General features: G+C 45.4%; 1 protein-coding gene across 6 annotated transcripts in view; it reads right to left on the reverse strand.

Moving 5' to 3' along the window:
- Positions 1-16,826, reverse strand: part of nhsl2 (NHS-like 2) — a 40,427-nt gene that overhangs the window by 533 nt on the left and 23,068 nt on the right. For 4 of the 6 annotated variants that reach the window (XM_058065907.1, XM_058065910.1, XM_058065909.1 and 1 more), the window contains 8 exons: positions 14,685-14,821; positions 13,282-13,462; positions 9,516-9,686; positions 8,345-9,440; positions 7,134-8,277; positions 6,756-7,059; positions 5,170-5,290; positions 870-3,780 (listed from right to left, as the gene is read on the reverse strand). In XM_058065907.1, the coding sequence (XP_057921890.1) occupies positions 3,447-3,780; positions 5,170-5,290; positions 6,756-7,059; positions 7,134-8,277; positions 8,345-9,440; positions 9,516-9,686; positions 13,282-13,462; positions 14,685-14,821 (3,488 nt within the window). In that variant the 3' untranslated portion in view covers positions 870-3,446. Of the gene's footprint in view, positions 1-90; positions 178-869; positions 3,781-5,169; positions 5,291-6,755; positions 7,060-7,133; positions 8,278-8,344; positions 9,441-9,515; positions 9,687-13,281; positions 13,463-14,684; positions 14,822-16,826 lie in introns of those variants that run through there. The other 2 variants (XR_009128950.1, XR_009128951.1) reach the window with 2 other exon arrangements.

Below are 16,826 nucleotides of genomic sequence, written 5' to 3' on the forward strand. Positions count from 1 at the left end.
CTCACGCCAAATCACTATGAGGATCAAAAAAGATCAGCTGACAAAAACAAAAAAAACAACAAAAACAAAAAAAAAGTAGTGTATTCTTACCTGCACTGCTTTCAGTAATATATTTATATGTTAGGTGTCTTTGTCCAATCAGATTTCAGCTTCTACGTTTTGCCATATCAGCATAATCTATCACATACACAGTAACAATGGGTCTGGTTGGTTTATGAGAGAAAAGGTTCAACAAGGTAAGGTATGCCCACAACCCATCACTCTAGTGAGGAGGCCCGTTGTGCAATGCAGGTCTGAAAGCAGTAAAAATGAATAAAATCACTTGTTTTTTTTAAGTGGCATAATCTAAAGGAGCTGAGGTGAGCGTTTACTTTGAACACTAAGAAGACTGTCAACATTGAGGGACATCCAAAGTATTTTGGAAAGTTTAAAGATGACGCCAGCGACGGAAGTGCAACTTTTCTTATCAAAATTGGTTCGAGACCCGACTGTGTTAAATGAAACACTGCAATAAATAAGTCAATGTTAATAAATGGAGGACAGTTCTCCCTCGTTTATCGCGGCATGTTTACTGACCCCAACGAAGTGGTCCAATTAGGACCTGTTCAGAACTGTCTAAATACAGTTTTCAACCTCATTAGAGCCCCCGTAGACATGAAATAACACCCGAATAATCACTTTTATCTATTATACCTTGTTTACATCACATTGGGCAGGCTACAGGATCACTGCAAGGACATGCAACGACAGCTGCCGCTAGCTTAGCAAGCTAGCTAGCTAGCTAACGAGTTCGTCTCCGATTTACTTATTGTAAATTTAAGGTGTTTAAAATACAGTGGGAAAGAAGTACAAAGCAGCCAGTAACTTACCACTTCCACATTACAGGAACTTTTTTTCACTCTATCGTGTCGGACATGCGTGGGTGACTTCATTAGGGTTTATGTTTGTGTGTTGCTTAATATAAATGACGGCACTGTTGTTGCACACCTACCATGCTTATTTATCGACGTGTTTTATCTTTTGTATTTGATGAGATTAGTAAATGAGAAAATTAGAATAGTTTATTTGTTAGCTCTTCTCTCAAAAACACAGGCTCACGGCTTAACTGGCCCTCTCTGTCTCGTCAAGCCCCCGCTGAAGCACCAAATCACCAGCCGCCATTGACTAAACAGAAATGGTTATTTCCTTGTTTGGCCAACCTGGCTGCACTGACGCTCACAACCACTAGATGTCACTACAACGCAACAAGAACACAAACCAAAGTAGCAGTTTGAGAAAGAATGCAGTATTTTCACTGGAAAAACATAAACATACAGCACTTTTACACAAGAAAAATAATTTATTTATGATGGAATAATTTCACTGGTCAGGCTGCGACGCGCTCATCTGGGCACCTAAATACCAAACCACTGCATTTGGAGGAAGGGGGGCAGGGTAATACTATACATACATGGAATAATCATTTAAATATGTCTTTTTGCAATAAAAATAACAAAAATAGAATAATTATCCAATAATTATCCGTCTCTATCTTTTTTTTTCACTCTACACCACCCCCAATTTGGCAGTGAGGAGGCAAATATACTCTTTGGCCCGTATTACTACCTCGAGTGTGCTGTTGGATTATCTTATGCAACACACGCGTGTCCTATTAATTAATTAGAGGTCACTCAAAATGACCCCAAACTTCACAACGCCTCCAAATGATGCAAATTATTTGACAAGAAACCATTGGATTCATCCTTTACTGGGAGGAAAGACAGACACCTCCTGCCCCTACACACATTGAGGAGGTGTAAATGTGACAGTGTGGGGATTACACATCCTCCAACCTCAGGACTTTTCCCATCCTCTTCTCTCCCAAAGAGGGAATCATGTGTTAAATATTCAATTTATCCGGTCCCATTGTCGCAGTGTCACTTACAGGGCTGCCTTGTTGGTGGGGGTGGGAGGACAAAAATGATGTCCAAGCCAAATTTTTTGTATTTGTATTTTTCCATAAATTAGCATCACTCCTCAGTCTGCAACGCCTGTGTCGGCAAGTGTACTATAGGAATTGGTGGAAAGGGGTGCACGTAAAAAAAAAATAATCTACAACATAAAAAAAACACAGTGGGTACCGTACCCAAATTGTGGTATACAAGGCAAAACAAACACAGTTCCATTCACAAAATATTCCAAAAGCAAAAAAAAAAAGAAGCACCACTTGACAAGTCATCATAACCAGAGAGGAGAGCACTTTCACTGCTGTCCTAATGTGTGGCTCTACATCCTCCACCCACTAGAGGGAGCTCTGACAGTGGTGGCACAATGAGTCCAAACTGGGATGCCACCTTTACCCATCCAAAGCATCCAGAGCAGCAGGGAGGAGCATGTTTTTGTCTACTTATTGAAATTCACCCACTATCGTCTGACAATTGGCAGAGGAAAGACGAGGGGAAGGTTAATGGGGGACGTGATTGGAGAGGTTGGGACGGGAGGAAGAGGAGATGCTACATGAAAGTGTGGAAGTGCATGGAGGGGCCGGTGAAAGGTGAACCGGTCACCACTCACTCAAGCGATGACCCGGCGGTGGTTGATGGCGTACGAGTAAACACACACAAGCACATGCGAGCATGCATGCTCTCACACACCCTCAGGTCCCCTCTGGTCTGGTTCATTGGCAGTCCTTCACTCCCGTCACTGGAGACCACATACGACACAAAAAAAAAAACAAAACCCTGTTTGATCCCCCGAACCTGCTTCATGCTCTCCATGCAGAAACTCCGCAGGCGTGATGACGATTTGTGCGTATATATACGCTTGTGCAGACTGTTCTGTTCTTTGTGTGTACGTGTGACGTCCGTCACACACGCGGTGTCTGCAAATGTTCTCTGCATGATTCTTAATCATGTGTTTGTTCTAAAAAAAAACAAAAAAAAACACTAAACAAGTGAAAAAAAATATATAACACCATTTCAGGGTGCGCCTGGAGGGAATGAGTTGTGTAAACGGCCTCTCAAAAAAAAAAAAAAAAATTAAGAAAAGTGCTTTATGATTAAATGTCATCTTTCAAGATCTGTCAATCTTTAATGATCTGTCTTTTGCATGCCAAGAAGCAAGTCTTCACTTCATGCCCTGATTGGTTGAACTGTGAAGGAGTCATACATGGATTCTGGATGGTTCCCGACAAGACGCTTGATGCTGTGGTGCATGTAGGTAGTCACCATCAGGAGAAAAGATATCCAGTAGTTATATTCCTATATTCTCCTTCTCCATACTCTTTCATATTCACCTTGAGAGATCCACTATGACAGGGAATAATACGGCTCCAACCACGTGAGGGACCATTTTGTCCAACAGAGTGCTGCTCCAATGGGATTGGACGTTGCAAATGCTCAGCCTGTAGTTGGAGCGAAGCAGCTGCTTGCTAGCTTATCCAGACTTGGATAACGTTGGTTTTTTTCTCACTGGTCGTTTGGTTTGCCTTGACCGCCGGACTCCACCTCTGGCCCCTCGCTACCTGAGGTAGCGCCGCTGGAGAACTCGGTGACTCGTCGTGCCAGAGGGTTTGTGCTTTTGAGAAGTTCGGCGGCAGACACCCTGGCCCCGCTGCCGGAAGACTTGCTGCCTTTCTTCTGCAGCAGGGCCATGAAGTTCTCATTGCGAGAGCTGGACCTCTGGCTGCTGCCCATGGTGAGGTTCCGTAAGTCGGCGCTCTGCTTGACTGGGGACATTAGACTCTGCCGGCTTCCGAAGGAATCTGAAGGCTCTTTGCGACCCAGAACCTTTCGCTTGGACCTGATGGTGAAGATGAGATGTACAAACAGCTAGAGCAGTGTTTTTCAACCTCTTTTGAGCCACGGCACGTTTATTTACATTGGAAAACATCACTAAGTCTATAGGAGGAACGAGCTAGGTGTTGCCACACGGACCGAATGACTTTTCCGGAAACAATGGTATACATGGAAAGGAATATTCCAATCTCTTGTCTACATGCGTCGCTACAATCAACCAGAATAGTCAATGGGGCATGCCTAGTAAAACGTAAACACCAACATCACGTGATACCGACTTCCCCGAGTTGTTCTTTCACTTGTTGGAATAACTCCGTATTGCCTGTTTTTCGTTTGTCCAGTCTTGAAATTTAGTTTGGATCAAAAACAAACTTTCCGTAGCAGTCCATTGCCGATTGCTGGCCTCCATTTTTAAAACTGAAGATCGTCTGGAGCTGCGTGCTACGTCATATCTGAGCAATTTAACCGGGAAAAGAACCAAATTCAGTCTTGCTAATATTTTATAATTAAACTCGGTACATGTTTTATATAGATATATTTTTTCTTTTGACTTATGGACTTATGAATGGTGTATAGAAGGGTTTAGATTCTGTTCCACAGATGGCGCTAATGCACACCAAAGCTGCTTGCCAACCGCCAATAAACAACAGAAGAAGAAAACCGCACCCTGACAACTTTCCGTTTGAGCGGCTACAAGATACCTCAATCGGATTGGGGAAAGGAATATTCCATCCCTGTTAATCCCATTATATATTCATTGGGATTGGCACTATTCTTTGGGAATGAGGCGTATACAAAGGTTAAATTCTTTCCGTTTGAGCAAATAAACCAAATGCAATTGGAATATTTGGGTCCATGTATACGTGGATATTGACATAATATTTGCAAATGATGATTAATAAATGTTAATTATAAAAAGTGATATTGGATAATTCCTCACGGCACACCTGACAATTTCTCAAGGCACACTAGTGTGCTGCGGCACAGTGGTTGAAAATCACTGAGCTAGAGTACGCTGTCGAGAACAGATCATCCTTTAACCGAATACAATGGTGAAGACGGTCGGATTAGACTAGCTAATCGAGACCTTTTTGGACATATATGTTCTCCAAAATAATAGCCTCCTTCTCCTAAAGCTTCCTTAACGGTGTTCCAAGCTATTTTCAGCATGGCAGACAGTAAAATCACCTGTTGCTTAGTGACAAGCATCTCGGGTGCATGTGTTTGAATCGATATCACTGTGAGAAAGTACAAGCCAGTGGTCGCTCCTGTAGACGTTGCTAGGTAACCTCACTCTCTCTGCCCGCCTTGTCATAACTTCCCACTGAGCCCAATGCAATCTTTTGTTACATGTTCTGAGTGGTAATGAGCGTGGTGGAGTGCGGACACAAACCTGTGTATAATGGTGAACAGGTCTTCGGTGGTGTGTGCTGCAGGCGTGTTGCTGGTCAGGAAGTCATCATCGGTTTCCTCCACAATGTGAAGCACCGTCTTGTCGCAGGACACGCTTTCGTCTGAAAAGGACACGTGTGTCTTGTTAAATATAATGTATGTTTGTGACAATTAGTTAGCATCGGAGATAATTAAGGTGCTATCAATTAATTGGATTCTAAGAAGTTAGCTGTTCATGCAAAAATGAATTGCTCCTTAAAATAAACACTAACAATTTAATCTGTGGGCAGCACGGCGGTCGAGTGGGTAGCGCGCAGACCTCGCAACTAGGAGACCAGGGTTCAATTCCACCCTCGACCATCTCTGTGTGGAGTTTGCATGTTCTAATCTTCTTAATCTTAGGTTAATTTGCGACTCCAAATTATCCATAGGTATGAATGTGAGTGTGAATGGTTGTTTGTCTATATGTGTCCTGTGATTGGCTGGTCACCAGTCCAGTGTGTACCCCGCCCCTTGCCTGAAGTCAACTAGGATAGGCCCCAGCATACCCCTGGCGACCATAGTGAGGATAAGCGGCATAGAAAATAAATGATTGGAACAGCACCTTATGTAGTACATGCTACTGTTTTGCGGTTTGGTGTACAGCTAATGGTGCACTGGCGTTAAGAGAGCAAAATACTGCTTTCTCACCCTGTATTATGGCAAAATGAACAGGCCATATCCACTCACGAAGCTAAAGTAAAAAAAAAAGGTCTTTTAAGGTGGACTGACTGTCAGAGTATGTGGGAACAGAAGAATGAGAGTTGAATCTGGGTGAGATTTTTTTCTTTTTTGAATGAGAAAGGGCTCCTCTGAAAAACATGCCGCAAAGCCAAAGTAGCAAGCCAGTTTCTTGAGTGAAAAGTGTGGACTAAATGTGCAGCATGTTGCACTGGGATGCTTGTATTTTGATGGCCGGACTTACTAAACACAGGAACTGTTATACCAAATTTGCCCGGTTGATGCCGAAGAGTTGTTTGCTGTAGAGATTTTAAAAATGTGATTTTTTTTTCAAGGAAAGTAAACATATACGGATCACTTTCAAGTGCAGTTGCAGAATGAAGTAGTGGCAGAACAGGTTGCTACAAAACAGACATAAAGAAGTAAAAGTAAGCTACATTGTGAAATACGCCTTGCTGACCTGTTGAACCCGCTCATATACAAAATACCACAGAATGGAAGTTGGACTATCTTGGTTTTGGACAGGTGTGAGACTAAAGATGTGCATGTCTAATGGCTCTTACAGAGGTCCAAGAGGTCATTTGTGGGTGCTCACTGCTCAGACACTTGAAAATATAAAATCTAAAATCTAAAAAACAAAATTAAATGGGTGCATTTTCTTAGCTGCTGTGGTAGAATTCAAGTTACTACTGCCATGCTTCAGGATTCTGGCATGAAGTGATCATTTTCCTTTTTTGGGCCTCAGATTTTACATTGACAAAAACAGTCAACCATGGATGTCAATATTGAGGGCACTTTTTTAATCTAAAAAATAACATAGTTACTATAATCTCCTGAATACCTCATCCCTTGTTTCTAGAAACATACCTGCCCCAATCCCAGTGGCGGCCATCTTCCCTTCCAGCTCAGCGAAGGAAGAATCCAGCAGGGATGAGTGAAGCACAGACTCCTTCAAAGCGTCCAATCCCAAGTGATTTTCATCATGTGTTGACATTTCAGGCGCACAAGGACTTATCGGGATGTCTTCCAGTAGGAAAGCTCCTCCAGGAGACGGGATGCCCACCGGACTGCCGGTTTGTGGTGTCTGGCGGTCTGTGCCGCCATTACTGGAGGGGTGCACAGATGAAGGAAGAAGCAGGAGGCAAGGCTTCTTCGGAACTGGGGGTGGAACCTGCAAAGAAAGGACTCATTCAAAAAACAGTGGGGGACATCGCTTTTTAAAAGTTATTTCTGCACATTTTCTACCTTGGGTTTCTTTTTGTCGGAGAGCTCTGCCAAACAGGAGATAGTCATCCTCGAGGGAAGTGTCTTGCTTTTGTCCTGGAGCTCAGGTGCCTCCTGGTTACTGCAAGGAGAAGGTAGAGAGCCTCCATCTTCTGGCCCCAGTTGAAAGCCAGTGTCAAATTCTGGCTCCAAGACAGGGTCTTCCAGGAGAGGCTGTGGTTCCGGAAGGGGTGGGAGGTCAAAGAGGCACTGGTCATACATGGAATGAGTGGTGGACAGGGAATTAGAATCCGGGATCACTGATGGACTTGCAGGACTTTTTGGCGGTGCTTTTTTGGGTTTGGGTTTCTTCATCACTTTGTAAATATTGCCTAAAGGTATAGGCCGCTCTACAGGCGACGGTGGGGGTGAGTCCAAAGTGAGTGGGGGTGTCGAGGATGGGGAAGGAGACTTCAGAAGCAGGTTGAGTGGCCGCTTTGGCAAAGGGGGTTTGACTGCAACAGGTGGCTTAGGTTTTGGTAGAGTAGGAGGTGGACTGACATCGTCTCCAAAGTCTCGACACTGTTGTTCTTCCTCGATGGTGTCCGACGCACCGTCCGGGAAATCCTCGAGATCACCTCGTGAGACAGAGCGAAGCCGAATTGTTTTCAGCTCATTCTGAGTGACCACAGGGAGAACCTGGGAAGAACTGGGGCTGATTTTGCCAGGTTTTGCTGCCGTGGAAGTGTCCGAATGCCGCCGACTAGCCTTTTGTTTTGGCTTGATGGACGACAGCTCCAGGTGGGCATTCCCAGGCATTTCAAAGGATAGTCTGGACCTGGCAGCAGGATCCTTTGGTGACGGTAGCGAAGATTTCCTTTCAGGGATCTTAGGCCGCATCTTACACCCTGATATCCCCACAGAACCGACTCCACCTGGACCTGCTGCATGACTGAGCGGCACGGTCGGGGTTGGAGTTTCGGACTGGCTGGAATATCCACTCGACGGGGACATAAGTCCTGGGGGTTTGAAGGGAGAGGAGGGCTTGATGTCTGTTTCTGTGAGGAGCTGCGAGGGTGACGTGGCTCTGGAAGTGGAAGGGGAGTCTAACGACTCTGAGCTGCCTCTGACTTTCATACATTCAATCACGGTGGTACCTGTTGCTGTGCTGGAGCCTGATAAAGATCTGGAATAAAGAAAAAGGAACGTTATGAAGGCATAGAACAGCTCACAAGGTCAATTAACAGTCCTACCTGTAGGGGTCATTGTTCTTCCAATCCCCGAGCTGCCAGTGAGGTGGGAAAGTTACATCCGCCTCTCTCTCTGGTGGATGCACTTCCAGGTTCGGAGGTCCGTCGCAGCCTGCCCGGCTTCCCTGCTCCCCATGCTGAGTGCCTGATTTGGAGGAGCAGGACGAGCTGGGCAAAAGGAAGTCTGGCTGGAAGTCCGGGAAGTGGTCTCTCGGGATGTGCAGGCTCTTTGGCCGGCCATCTCGATGCAGAGCGCCCCCATGGTGGATCCTTCCTTCAGCCTTGCCAAGATTCTTCACAAGGGACACGCTCCTCACTGGAGGCGGAGGCTTGCGTTTGGACTTTTTGAGAGAAATGGACCGCGAACGCATGCGCAAGCGTCCTTCGGTACCGTAGTCGGAAGCTGTAACAGAAATGGTGTCAGTGGTACTGGCACTGTCCTCAGAACTTCCTCTGGGATAGAGGAGAGCGTAGTTCTCGCCCAAACCCATGAAGTTATGATGTTGCCGTTGGTGCTCTGTAGCTATGGAGACGTTCCCGTTCCCTGCGGATGAAAGAGTCCCGTCTGATTGGTCTGTGCCAATCTCAGTAAAGCAAAAGGAGCCAGAGTCTGTGGGTGTGGAGAGAGAACGTTCCCGGAACTTGAATGCATTTGCTGCCGCGATGGAGCGCGCCGACATCTCCCTTCCCTTCCCCACTTCTCCACCGCCGCACCCTCCTCCCGCACCTCTACCTCCATCTGCCGTGGCCCCCTCTGTTTCACTGCGCCTCCCCATCATGACAGCTGCCAGTGACATCCCTTGCGTATTGTGCCCTCGTCTCCCAGAAGCATCTGACGTGGTTGAGAATGACTGTGAGCTGGCCAAGTGTCCCGAGCTTACTAACATCACGCCTTCCTGAGGCCCACCTCCTGTGTGACCAATGATGCTGTGCTGTTTCGGTGGGACTGCTGGACCTTTCTTCACACTGTAGTTGTAAGGCTCGTTCCACTCTGCGGGAGAGAAGGTGGAGCCTTTAGGTCCATTCCATGTGGTGGAGGGAGTGTTGGAGAAAATTAGTCCAGAGTGGTCCATGCTTCCTGGTCGCTCCACGATGTTCTCTATGAAGAAGGAGCATTAATTGTAACTTAACTCGTTAAGACATGCATAAAAGTGTGTTTCTCCGTCATGCACACCTGCAGGCGAGCTGCCGTCAAGGTCGGAGTGTATCTTCCTCAGGGCAAGGCTCTGGTGAGGGGTGTCCGTGACAGGCTCCAGGGAGCGGGGCTGGTGGAAATGCTCCGCTGGAGAGGGGGACGGGGACGTCGAGTGCTGCAGGAGGTCCACACCATGGAATTTGCCTTCACCTGGAGACCAAGTGATTGAGTGAGATTAATCTCCTACTGTTGCATTTACTTTGTTAATGTCATTTGGGGGCGTCATGGCGGTCTAGTGGTTAGCGCGCAGACCTCACAGTTAGGAGACAAGGGTTCAATTCCACCCTCGGCCATCTCTGTGTGGAGTTTGCATGTTCTCCTCGTGCATGCGCGTACTCCGGTTTCCTCCCACATTCCAAAAACATGCTAGGTTAATTGGCCACTCCAAATTGTCCATAGGTATGAATGTGAATGGTTGTTTGTCTATGTACCCTGTGATTGGCTGTACCCCGCCTCTCGCCCGAAGACAGCTGGGATAGGCTCCAGCACCCCCCGCGACCCTCGTGAGGAAAAGCGGTAGAAAATAAAATGAAATGTTATTTGGCAAAATGCAAAAAATTAGTGAGGCAAATGAGTCCAAAAAGGCTGAACTGATGAAAAAAATGAACTGTGGAATTATGTAATCAGAAGCACTGTTTGTGCAAATGCTGACGTAGATGCTTGTCAGTAGGGACACAAAGAAAAACACAAGAGATGCAGATTTGCGATGAATCATACATTGTGTTGTCAAACTCAATAACCTGCTTATTTCACAGAATGTAAACAAAGATAGTGATAAAAGGAAAAACAGAAAGATGTGTCTTTGTCATGCAGAGACAGCCAAACGACAACAGTCATCTTTACCCTGTTTTATTGCGTTGCCTTGTACACACTTTTAAGTCAAGACGCAATTGGAGGCCGACATGTAAAGCCTCCTCGGGGTTGCGATGAGGGCAGCGAAGACTTGGCAGATTCTCCGCGACCGCTCGCTGCATTTACTTTGACATTTCCTCTCCTTGAATTGCCTCTTCAGTGAAGAGTGTGCACTAAATAAATCGTTTTTGACTCTCCCTGCCTGTTTTCTCACCTGTCTCCAACTGAGATGGCAGGGTGGAATCAGTAATAACTAGGGATGCTGCGATCCATCGGACACTAATCAGTATTTGCTGATTTCCATGAAAAATCATGTGATCATACGCCGATAAATGCCTTTCAACGGCAAACACAAAACATGATCACCTGTGGTTTGTACTATTGCAGCGTGTAAACCACAGTGTGGGTAGTTTCCTCCTCCCACTTTCCTTCACACTGCGCAGATGTACCAAAACAAAACAATCTGCCGTGAGGAACTTAGCTGACTAGCCTTTGTCAGACATGGAAGACACTCGGTTCACCTACTGCTCTCCACCAATGTACTGTGACATCCGAATTCTCTTAAAAGAAGGCCTCTCATCCTTTTTAAGTGTCAGGAGTGATATATGTTCTCTTGAAAATGTAAAGTCAAATATGTTTTTGTCTAAATTAAGTCATTTAATGATTCATTTTTCATATCATCTAACAGAGGTGCAGCCACAAATTCCGGGCCCCATGAAATAAGTCACCCAAAAAAGTATAGGACAGGGGTCTCAAACACGCGGGACACTAGTTTGAGGCCCACGCATGTTAGTGCGGCCCGCGCAAGTTTGATATGGATGCTGAATGGTCTCATGTACCCAGAAAAAATTATTACGTTTGATTAATGTTCATGTTAAAGGTTAAATGACTGTTAATAGTTATCCTCCCTATCCGTGTGGAAGTGGTAAGTTTTTTTAATTTATTTAAGTTTAAAGGAAATAACTTGAAGGCTACCGTTTAGGTCGCTAGTTCTCTAGTTTGCGAGTTAGCATGTGTCTCAAGACCCTGCAGTTGCGCAATATGTTGTAAATAAAAAAAGTATAAATGTGACTATAGTCGTGTTTTGTCATGTCTACAGGGCTCTAATAATGCTTTGTTCATTTTAATCTGAAAAAAATAATTTGTCTACCCACCAACTATATGTGGTTTCTTAAGTTTTTATTATTTGCCATTTTATTATTATTATTATATTTATTTATTACTGATTGATTGATTTTCTTTATTCTTGATTTTTTTTTATTTTTCATCTTATTTTGTGCAGAAAAATACAAATTAAGATATTTGAGAACAGTGGAATGTTTTATCAGAGCTTTTCTTGTAGAAAATCAGAACCAAAGTTTGCATATTTTTCAGTTTTTAATAAATGCGTTTTTTTTTTTTTTTGGAAAGCCTGATGCGGCCCAGCCTTGCCCAGACCCTAGCCCCAGTGGCCTCCAGGTAAATTGAGTTTGAGACCCCTGGTATAGGAATCTACGTATCTAGGTATCAGAGCATCCCGGGCAATTATTTCCCTCCATTCACTCTTCTTTCATCCCTCATTTTGTGCTTTTGCTGTCAATAACTCATCGGTGGTTTGTTGTAGCTCACTTTCTTTATTTTAGTGAGGAGAGAGGAAAAGTGGTGAGTTACCATGGCAACAGTTAGCCAGTTGCCAGCTAACTGTTCGCTCATGTAGAAACAGGCCGTCACAATAACAGGATGACGTATTTAGCAAATATATGCTAAATGTATGCAGAAAAGAAGGCCTTGCCGAGGGAAGGGATGCAGCATCATTATACCTGACCTTCTAGTCCATATGTGGCATCGCATCACCACACCAAACAAAGTGCTCGCAAAAATCTGCATAATCAAGTAATTCCTACTGTATCAAATATTCCTCTAGCATTAAAAGATTAAGAGTGACAGCAGTATTATATACAGGATAAATTGCACAAGTACTCTCACTAAGGGTGCTAGATTTAGACTAAAAGTAACAACAATATAATGCATCTGTATGACTAAAAACAACAACACTTTAACTAATACACCCTGTCTGTACAAAATGGTAAGAAATTATTATTTTAATTGTAGCAAAGCATGCCGGGAAACAAATAATCCGCCCAATCCAAAGCTGCAAACTCTTCAGAGTTAGACTTTTTGGGGATTGTGATGTTTTGGTGTGACTTCATTGAAACGAACAGCTCAAGTCATCTTTGAGTTTTGGTCCCCTTTTGAAATTGAGTTCTAGTCCAAAAACATTAATTTAGATATAGATATGCTTTATGAGGCACACTGGCATGCACACAAAAGAAACAATGCGAAGCGAGGCGGGGGTGTCACTGCGAGGATGACCACGGCATGCTAACGCCTGACATAAGAGGACAAGATGGGAATGTGCCTGCCGGGGTATCTTTGCATGGCAATGTTTTCATGCAAACCTAAGGTACCGACCTAACAGGCGATGTTTCCCAATCAAAAAGAACAAATTGAAGCTGTGATTTGAATAGATTCAATAAGAGCCACTATGCGTCCACTATGATTAAATTACAAGGTTGTGTTAACCTGTGGGGCGGCACGGTGGTCGAGTGGTTAGCGCTCGGAGACCAGGGTTCAATTCCACCCTCGGCCATCTCTGTTTGCATGTTCTCCCCGTGCATGCGTGGGTTTTCTCCGGGTACTCCGGTTTCCTCCCACATTCCAAAAACATGCTTAAAAACATGTTAATTGGCGACTCCAAATTGTCCATAGGTATGAATGTGAGTGTGAATGGTTGTTTGTCTATATGTGCCCTGTGATTGGCTGGCAACCAGTCCAGGGTGTACCCCGCCTCTCGCCCGAAGACAGCTGGGATCGTGAGGAAAAAGCGGTCGAAAATGAATGAATGAATGTTAACCTGTGCGCCTGCCGAGGTGCCAGCGAGGTTTCTCCGCCACGGGTGGTCCCCTAGTCCAACCCACCGGGGGGCAGTCTGACTCGCAAGGGGATGGCGACAGTGATGGGGACGGGTTGGCAAGGGACCTCAGTCCAAAGACCGAGGTGGCGGTCTCGTCCTCGTAGAGCTGCTTGGATGCAGGCTAAAAGAGAAGCAGATGAGCTGAGCTGAGATGAGAGGTTGTCCAAGGTGGTTTCCTTGTTTCTAACACAAAAGAACACAAACTAGAAATTCTACACAACATCATTGGAACACTTCAGAGCAAAGCAAATGTCCTCTTTTTGCTCATTTGGTGGAACATCACTGTCAGTTACAGAGGACAGAGGCCAACAGAAAGACGACAAAAGGAACACAAAGCGTCATCTGTCTTGAGGTCTTTAGGACAAATACAATGTTTTGTTAGGAACAAAAGTAAGGGGACATGTGGCGATTCCTCATGGAAGACTGATGTTTGACCTGAACCTGCATGCTCACCACCTCCTTTCTATTTAATCTCAAATTGTATGTATTATATATGCATATTCAAGCATATCTTCCTTAGCATAGCCAAGAAACTTAACTGCTGTCACAGGGAATTCCGACCCAAGTCGTCTCCAGGGACTCTCAAAGTCTAATTGAAATCAGCCCCATCAGGCATGAACTTAACAGAGCAATTTAACTGGCTCCTGGAGGAACAGCGTGCCAACGAAATCACCTCAAGGAGTCCATCAGGCTGCCATGGCGACAAAGAGTCACTCAGCAACTGACGTTCCCGAAATCCCGTCCGTCCTGGCTGGAAGGACACACGTCACTCATGTCTCTTTGTGCTATAAATTCCTAATCGAGATGTCACATTTCCATCTGGGAGACGCTAAATCATTTAGCCTGCTGAGAGTGTGAATGTGATGACGAACCTGAGCGGAGGCGGCAAAGCGTGCGTTGCTTTTTGGGGGGCGAGGGTGGCGAGGCTAGTGGATGTAACTTTAGCGAAAACTATTTTAGTCACATGAACACATTTGATTAGGTGATGCTCGTGTAGTTACCATGGGACGCATTGTCACTATCTATCTTCTATACATGCGGGTGACTTGATTGTCACACCTAATTAACAGTCTCCAATTAGCCGCATATGCATGTTGTTACAGGTCATGGGAGGAAACAGAAGAAAATTGATAACATGCAATCTCCACACAAAAAATTATTATGCCACCATGCTGCCAATATCACACTCTATTTGCTCTGTGGCATCAAACACAGTTAAAACAGTGTTTCTTGTGTCAGGCTGAGGACACTTTAAGGACTTTGCGTCACACACACACACACACACACAAAATCAACAATCCGACAGAATCAGATCCAAGGCATTCGAGAGTGACTCTGTTTACCAGGAAGATGAAGTCGGGCCGCTTGTTGCCGGGAGAGCCGGGGGAGTAAGAGACGGACGCGTCGTCGGAGCTCTGCGAGGGTGGATGGCGGAATGTCTGACCGGTCAACTTGGCGTCGTAGAGCTGCTCCTCAAAGTCTGTAAACATGGAAGTAACACGGCACACGTTAGCCTCGGATTCCTGCATTCCTGCACACAACAACCCAAACAAACACGCACACACACAAACACACACACACACACACACCGCTCTGCATCAGTTTACCTCCTGCAAGCCTCACCGCAAGACTCCGTTAGTGTCTCCTCGCTCTCACTTTCCCCTCAATAGCACCGCTTCCCTTTGCTCTGTGGCAGCTTAGACGACTCCCCCTCAGGCCATTGTAAACAGATTCCTAACCCCCGCCCCCTTCTCCTCTTTCCCTACAACACACAAACACTCCCCCTCACAATCTGCCAGCCAATCCATTACCCCCAAAAAAACACACTCCTGACCCAGTCTCTACTCATCCCTAAAGCCCCTCTAACAGACCACTGGGTTAGACTTATATGGATTCCATAGTGGTGGTGGTGGTGGTGGGGGTTGCTAGGTGACACAAGCAGAGTGGGCGGGCACCTCACAGGGATAACTTTTTGCTGCTGATGCATGCTTGAAAGTGGGAGGGACGGTGATTGGGAGAGGGGGGGGTAAAGGTATGCTGGTCACTCCGCCTCCCACACACACTTAAAAAAGTACTCCTTCCCCTTTATCCAGACAGGCACTCATGCGTCACTGAAGTTCACATTGTTTGTTAGCATCTCAGGTTTTTTTTTAAACATCATGTAAGTATGCAGAGGAACTTCACTCACCGATGAACCCAAACATTCCCGACAATTAGCGCCCGGCTGTTGTCAAATGTGGGTCACTCTTTCTTCCGCAGAGGGGCTAAACCGCTGTGAACAATACCCCTCTTTCATGTTTTTTTCCGCATACAGTTATTGTGTCAAGGCACACAATTGGCCTAATGGGTTGGTAGCACTGCAGTGTGTGCTCGGTTGTGACCCGGAATGACGTCCCAACAAGAATGGAGAGTTTAATGAGCACTCTGGAATCATTCATTCATTCATTTTCTACCGCTTTTCCCTCACGAGGGTCGTGGGGCATGCTGGAGCCTATCCCAGCTGTCTATGGGCGAGAGGCGGCGTACACCCTGGACTGGTGGCCAGCCAATCACAGGGCACATAGAGACAAACAACCATTCACACTCACATTCATACCTATGGACAATTTGGAGTCGCCAATTAACCTAGCATGTTTTTGGAATGTGGGAGGAAACCGGAAAACCCACGCATGCACGGGGAGAACATGCAAACTCCGAGGGTGGAATTGAACTCTGGTCTCCTAGCTGTGAGGTCTGCACGCTAACCACTAGACCGCCGTGCCGCCCCACTCTGAAATCACATCCATCCAATTTCACCTCCTATCAACACGTCATCAAACATGGCAAGTTGTTGCATCCAAATTAAAACACCACCTGAGCCCCCCCTTCCCCCAACCTTGGGTAACCCCTACAACATCTGTAAAGTACGATAAGCTACAAAAACAACAACTAGTCCTCTTCACCCAGCTCCTAATGACCCATTCGCTATTTTAACATTCACTCGTATAACAGAAGCGTTGCTGTTGTGTTGACCATTCAATACCACAAAGCATTAAAACAACTACAAAGGTCGTTCGAATGCCATGAATGGAGCTGGGGGGGGATCAGGTGGGTGGTGTGGGTTGCGTATCATGGCAAGAAAACGCTGCGGATCCGTCTGACAGCGAGCTTCATAAATATGGACTCTGTGCAAGAGTCGAAGGAGAGCAGTGAGAGAAAGAGGATGAATATTTCACTGAGATGGAGGGTGAGGATGGCCGAAGAGGGGAGCGCTTTGGCGTTATATAAGATCCACACCCCCGTGCGAGCACATCACACTTAATATAGTTAAACCCTAACATATTAGACTCATAACCAGCCACAAATATACTTCATGCTCGCACTGCCACTAAATAACATTCATTATAAAGGAAGACTTAACAACTAATCTACTAACATTGTAACTGGCTTTATTTACATTTATACTTTTTGAGCTGCCAATTACAACTTTCAACTTGGTGTCATTA

Source organism: Doryrhamphus excisus, chromosome 3 (assembly GCF_030265055.1).
Source record: "Doryrhamphus excisus isolate RoL2022-K1 chromosome 3, RoL_Dexc_1.0, whole genome shotgun sequence".
Lineage (NCBI taxonomy): Eukaryota > Metazoa > Chordata > Actinopteri > Syngnathiformes > Syngnathidae > Doryrhamphus > Doryrhamphus excisus.